At 50.5% G+C, this 6,745-nt stretch overlaps 1 protein-coding gene across 1 annotated transcript in view; it reads left to right on the top strand.

Annotated features, from left to right (window-relative positions):
- The window catches only part of CORO2B (coronin, actin binding protein, 2B), a 130,109-nt gene that overhangs the window by 61,761 nt on the left and 61,603 nt on the right, over positions 1-6,745 (top strand). Inside the window, exon 2 of the mRNA XM_004687638.2 lies at positions 3,793-3,993. Within this exon, the coding sequence (XP_004687695.2) occupies positions 3,793-3,993 (201 nt within the window). The remainder of the gene's footprint in view (positions 1-3,792; positions 3,994-6,745) is intronic.

The raw sequence follows: 6,745 nt of genomic DNA, 5'->3' as shown, positions 1-6,745 counted from the left end.
ATTGGTTTCATTTTCTCCACTGATTGACAGGTATTAGAAAACAGAGTCTGTATCTGATGTTTTCTGGACAGGGCCCACGTGAGCAGCATTGACATTTGAAATGGGAACTTGTACCCACGTTCCCATTTTGACTCTTAAAACCACATCAACTGAGAAATTATGAATCTTATTTTATACTTGGAGCACCTGATGCTCAGAGGTAAAGATCTAAGCACCTGGTGTTCAGAACACAGGGAGTGGACTCTCGGCACGCAGACATCTGGGACTGTCGTGCACACTAGCTGTGGGCCCTGTGGGATGAAACCGCAGGTCCTGTGATGATCAGGCAGGCCCTCCCAGTCTTCCTCCCATGGCCTTTCCAAGGCCCAGCAGAGATACTATTGATCCATCACAAGGCTCTCAGCCAGTGGGGAGAGGCCAGGGCCAGGCTAGCTGAGAACAGAGACCTTGGAAACACACTCTCCATTTTCTCCAGGCAAAAGCCCTGCATCATTCTAGGGCCCGCCGTGGCTCAAACCCCAGAAACTTGCTCCCTGGAAGACCCTGCTGTTGAGTGCAGATCTGAGGCTCTGGTCCCCAGGAAGCAGGGCGCAGCTCAGAGGTGCTGGCTGGGCTGTGGGGGCAGCAGCGGGTGTGTTCAGGAAGAATGCAGTGTGCATACTAGGGACCTTGCTTGTTTGCCTGCATCCTGAGGGAGCCAGAGAGAGTGGGACAGGGCAGAAATCAGGGAAATGGGGGAAGGAGGCTGGGGACAGATGGAGGAGGAAGACATGAAGTTGGGGGAAAGGCCCCAGGGAGGGCAACTGGGCCCCTTCTGGGAAAGGTGCCTGTGGAGACTCCGTTGGGATGTGTTGGGAGCCCTAGGATTTGGGGAGGCCCTACATTGATCCTCCAGGGTGGTAGACACAGGTAAGGGGACCCTGAGGACCTGGGCTCCGGCCCCTCCCTACAGGCAGACTACAGGGCTCTTGGGCATTGAGGGCGGACCAGGGTGGGCCCAGGAACCTTGCCTTTCCTCTGTAGCTACAGCGTCTACTCTGAAGTGAGCGTCATGCGGGCTGAGCTGGGCACCTCACGGCTGCCCGCCTCGCCTCCTCCACAGGCTTGGAGCCAGTGTGGATGATTCACCTCCTCACACCAGAGCCGCTGGGGGTTGGCGGAGGGAGGGAGGAGGGGTCACCCAGCAGGTCAGGGGTCTGCCTGGGTCACACTGCAGAGTGGTAGCAGGGTGGAGCTCGCATCTAGGTCTTAGGCTCTGGTCTGGTTCTTGGGACATTTTCCCTCACAGCCCCCATGAGACCTGAGGTCTACTCTGGGGACAAGTCAGAGCTAGGCCACAGTCTAGAAACTGGTCTGGGTTAGCCCTGCTGAGGGGCCCCCAGGGCTGTGCTGGGAGGAGAGAACCCCAGGCCCTGCTCACCAGGAAGAGTACAGGCCCATCTTCAGTCCTGCTAGCAGACCCTGGGGCACTTGCTGCCTTCCACCACTGAGCCGAGCCCTCTCCCTGGAAGATGGTACTTGTCTCAAGATTTAGACTGGCTAGGAGCGTGGGGAGGTGCTGGCTGTGTAGGGGCCCTGGGTGGTCCCTGTTTAGCTGTGGCTCAGAATGGTGAAAGAATGGAGTTGGGCTCTAAGGCCAAGTTTAGGCTGTCAGAGAAGAAGGGGTTGTGGCATTTCAGGGCAGAGCTGCACAAATAAGCCATAGGAAGTCAGAGGAACCAAGACTCCCATCTCCTTTCCTTGGAAACTGTGGCACCTGGAATGTTCTACTTGGAAGAGACCATAATTCCCAGCATTCCCATATCAGACTGAATTTTTTCCCCACGCCTCTGTATACTTTTTGTACTGTATCTTTCTTTAAGTGGCTTCTTTTTTAACTTAATCTTATTTAAAAATATCTGTGAAATCATAGATTTGGTATGCCTATCACATTTTTTCTAATATAAATTAAATACGTAGCTACTAACTTTAAAACTTCATGTCCGTAGTATTGGGTGACCACTATGCCATGAGTGACTCCCCTGGGGCTCCCCTCTGGGAATCCTGATGTGATCCTGATGTGAAGTGCTGCCTGAGGTCACAGTCAGGGGAACCAGCAGACGCCCCTCCAGTGCCTCCCTCCGCAGCAGAACTTTGGCATGAGTCCTACTTGGACAGAACTTGGCAGAGAGAGGAAAAACAGGCAGGAATGGGCTGCAACGTGGACATAGACTGACCTTGGGGTGGAGAGCGGGGCTCGGTGACCTGGTAGGAAGAGGATGTGCCTGAAGGTGAGGATCCTTCCCTGGAATTCTTCTCAGGTCTGAACTTCTCCCTTCTGTCAGAGGACTTAGTGGCTGAGCTCCTGGCTTTATTTAAATTAAAAGCAAAGTTTTGTTTTCAAGTAAATCCCCAGGGTTCAATTCCAGCTTCTGTGGCGTTTCCTTTTGTTTTCTTCCCCCTAGAAATGTCTGATGAAGAAAATTCCCTTTTCATCCTGAGATGCTTGGGGCCAGGGACTCAGGGCCCAACAGGAGAACTGACAGGAAGTTGGTGGTGTGAGGGGAAGGGGGTGGGAATAACACAAAGTGGGGCCAGGAGCAGTCTTATTTCACAAGGGTTTATTGAGCTCCTGCTGTGTGCCAGGCGGGCTGAGCACTGGTGTGTGGCATTTGTGCTTGGGTACCTGACCCCTGGGAGAGCACCTCTCCTGCTCCCTCTGTGAAGGCCCCCTTGCTAGGGTGCTCCCATAGGAGGTGCTGTCCTCAAGCAAGGCTGGACTCCCTGTGCACTGGCCTCTCCTTCCACCACTGGCCCCAGCAGTCCACTCCTGCACATCTGTGGCCTCGTCAGTGCAGGTGGGGTCCACTGGGTTGTTTGGAGCTTGTGGCCTCAATGGTGGGCAGGAAGGGCTGGGAGGGGTTCCACTCCTTTCTCTAGAAGGGGGTTCTCAACTTCAGAGTGCTTCTGTCTCACTAGGGGGTAGGGGAGAGAGGAAGCAGACCGAATTAGGGACCCTAGTCCTCAAATATAAGATTCAGAAGGTCTAGGTGAGGGCCAGGTAATCAGCAGTTCTAAGAAATAACGTGGGTTGCTCAGAAGCCTCTCCCATCTGAGATGGTTTGATGTGGGTGCTCTGTGAGTTACTCACTGAGAAACCTTATTTCAAGGGGTAGTTTGGCAGAAGGAAGTGTCTCGGATTTCCAGTAGAGATCTGTGTTCATGGCCCATTAGCTGTGTGGCCTTGGACTAGTCGCTTAACCTCTCTGTACCTGGTGGTAGCGGTGATGATGACACAAAGGGCTGAGATTTCCCTGAGGGTGCACTGGTGCATTAGGAGCACCCAGAGAGAATAAAAGGGGATACTACTGGGTGTTCATTTGCCCCCTTGCACAAAAAGGAGGATGGACGCTTCCTGGTCATCCATCTCCTTCACGTCCTTCTCCCCCTTTGCCCCTCGCTGCCAGAAGGTTGTCTCTTGGACACCCTGCCCCTCCATCTGCATCGCTCATACTGAACTGGGCACATTTGGGGCTGGCAGGAGGCAGCCTGTGGGTGTAGTTGGGAGGATGATCACAAGGTGCATTGTTGGAGGTGGAAGGACTGTCCACCCTTTCTGGGAAGGGGGACAGATGTGTGCACCAAAAGCAGGAATTGTGTGACTGCCCTGGTGCCAAACTTTGCTCTGGTAGAGGCCCCATCTCTCCCCACTTTCATAGGGCAGCACCAGGGCTCACTCGCCTCCTGATTCTCCTCCCAGGCCCTTCAGGAAGCAGTGACAGCTTGACCCCTGTCTCTCCTGTCCCCTCACAGATGTCCTGGCGTCCGCAATACCGTAGCTCCAAGTTCCGGAATGTCTACGGGAAGGTGGCCAACCGGGAGCACTGCTTCGACGGGATCCCCATCACCAAGAATGTGCACGATAACCACTTCTGTGCTGTCAATGCGCGCTTTCTGGCCATCGTCACCGAGAGCGCGGGGGGCGGCTCCTTCCTCGTCATCCCCCTGGAGCAGGTACGTGTCACCTCCCTAGTCCCAGCTGAGCCCCAGGACAGCAGGCAGCTCTCCAAGGTGACTAGCAGGCCTGTTGGCCTTGCGTTTGGAGAAGTCACTCAACTTCAGGTTCACGGGGTTCCCACTCACCAGACGGCTTGGAACATCTGATCTCCCAGCCAGGTTCAGCCCTCCATCTGCACCTGCGCCAACTTTCAGTTTGGAGCTGGAAGGAGGGAGACCCAGCCCATCTTTGCCTCCCCCCGGGCATCTGTAAAAATAACACGCCCTCTCCACAGACAGACTGGAAATCCTTAACCTGTTTTCTTGCCCCTGGCCTCCTGCCTAAAAGTTTGTCCCCTCCTGTGGCTGCCTGCATAAATATAGCAAATGAAATCGACAAAGCCTAGATCATGAAATTTGGAAGCTCTGCCATCCAGGCAGCATCCCCAGAGACCCGTGGGAGGTCACCCGCTTCAGCGAAAGAGCTCCCTGCCAGTCCCACTTGTTTATGGCTGAGCTCGCCCTTCCCGGCCTGACTCATCCCACTCCCACCCTCCGCCAAGCCCTGCACGGGGAGGAGGAGGAACACGCGAAAGGAAGCCTTGGTTCTCAAAGTGGATTTTTCCAGTCCCTTCTGCCCCTGGTGAGGGCAGTACAGACTGGGGAAAGGCTGAGACCAAATCTTCCCACCCCCCAAAGGGAGTAGCTGCAGTCACTGGGGACAAGGCCAGTGTCCCGAAAGGCTTGAGGAGCATGAATTCGGCAGGAGGGCTGGCTTCCAGGTCATCTCTGCTGCTTGCCTTCGCGTGTTCCTTAACTCGACTGCAACATATTTTCCTGTGATGGTAAAATGGGTATCCTCAGTCCTTTGGTCTACACCTATAATGCTGGCATTTGTGACGTGATGGACCTGACAGCGCCTTGTCATCCACACAGCCTGTTAAGGAGCGCTGGTACTTTCTTGAGAAAGTCAGCAGCTCTCCCCATGCATTTTGCAGATGCCCACAGCAACAGCTGTCTACTTGGAAGAAATCCGAAATGTAGCTTGCTTCCCCTCTCCAGCAAGATGGGCTCACCTGTCCATTTTGGGGAGCAGCTCTATCCAGCAGGTCCCAAGCAGCACGTGGGCTGGCCCTCATGAGGCTCACGTCCATCATCGGCACCCTGCCATACGCCACTTGATGACTTGCAGAGGTCAACATTCAAGGCCTCACACCATAACAAGAATTAATTCCAGATGCGTTAGAGAGCTAAACACTTAAAAAAAGAAAGGGAAAGGAGAAAATGCACATAGGGGAAATGGAGAGCATTTTAAAAGCCACACCATCCTCACCACAAAGGAAAAGATTGATAGATTAGCATAAGCTTTATTTTAAGGTTGTTTCTGTACTACAGAGACACATGTAAGCAAAATTAAAAGCAAGCCACATATTAAGTACAGTGCTGCAATATGTAACAAGTAAGATTCCTGTCCAGAATAGATAAAGAGTTCAGAAAAATCAATAGGTAACAAACCCAATAGAAAATAGGCACAAAAAAATGATGAGCAAGTCATGGAAGATAAAGCACATCTTTTAACCTTCTAAATTGGAAAAGATTTTGGGGGTTAGTGATCTTTGGTATTGCCAAAACTGTGAGAAGCAGGCACTCACATACACTCTTGGTGCATTTGATATATTCACAACTTGCACGTAGCAATATATAAATGTAGACAATGGCAACGTCTATTCATATTCAAAACTGCATGTGTACTGGCCTAGCAATTCCACTTCTAAAAATCTACCCAACCAAATATTCCCAAGGATATATTTTTTAAAAGCTTTGCAACATTTTGACTTTGATTTTTCCCCCCACAAACATCAGTTTTTTTTTTTCCAACTGATATAAAATTTCTTTGTCAAATTGCCTAAAAGTTTCTACATTCTTCCTCAATTTCAGTAATGGTACCAAAGCAATATAAACTGTCAGTAGCACTGGTAGAGAATATGATCGGATTTTGTAAATACTTTATGGACACCAGGCAAAGTATTCCTTACAGAGCAGAAATAATAGGACCTATCGGAGCACAACCATATATGTTCAATGTAAACATGGCTTTTGAACCCGACGAGCTCACATCCTGTGATACATCTTGTTTAGTTTGATAAATAACGGAGGGCTAGGGATGGCTCTCTATACCCCGTTTACAGAGGTGCTTGTGCAGGTTTCTGAAATAGTGAAATCTGGATGTAAGCTTACAGACCGTCAGCAAGGAGGGGGGTGAACGTCACATAGAAGATACTATGCAGGTGTCCAAACACTTCAAAATTATTGAAGACCCCTCAAAAGCTCTTGTTTATATGAGACTTAGGTTTAGCAAGTGGAAATTTAAAAAAGAAGGCGTTTAAATGTCAATTTGTTGATTCATTTGAAATATTATGATAAACCAATGTTGTACTCAAAACCATGTATTTTTTTTTTTATGAGACGTCACTCTCTTTCCCAGAACAAAACAAAAGTAAATGAGAAGGCTGACATCATTTGACACTGTCCTCTTTAAATCAGTCTGGCTGGGTAGTAGTGCTGGATTTCGAGTTGGCTATATCACTCACCTTGTAGCTTTCGGAAAGTCCACTCTGCTCTTGAGACATGAGCCTGAAAAGGGAAACAACATCTTGGTATTGTCATAGCAAGGGTTTGACTCTCAGGACTCCCTGGAAAGGACTTGGGAATCCTTAGTGGTCCCCAACCACACTATGAAAACTATTGACGCAGGGAAATATTTTTTTTT

The sequence above is a fragment of the Condylura cristata genome, unplaced genomic scaffold, assembly GCF_000260355.1.
Source record: "Condylura cristata isolate star-nosed mole 26May11 unplaced genomic scaffold, ConCri1.0 scaffold00023, whole genome shotgun sequence".
NCBI lineage: Eukaryota > Metazoa > Chordata > Mammalia > Eulipotyphla > Talpidae > Condylura > Condylura cristata.
Note: the sequence above shows the minus strand (reverse complement) of the source record. Positions and strands in the feature narration are given on the sequence as shown.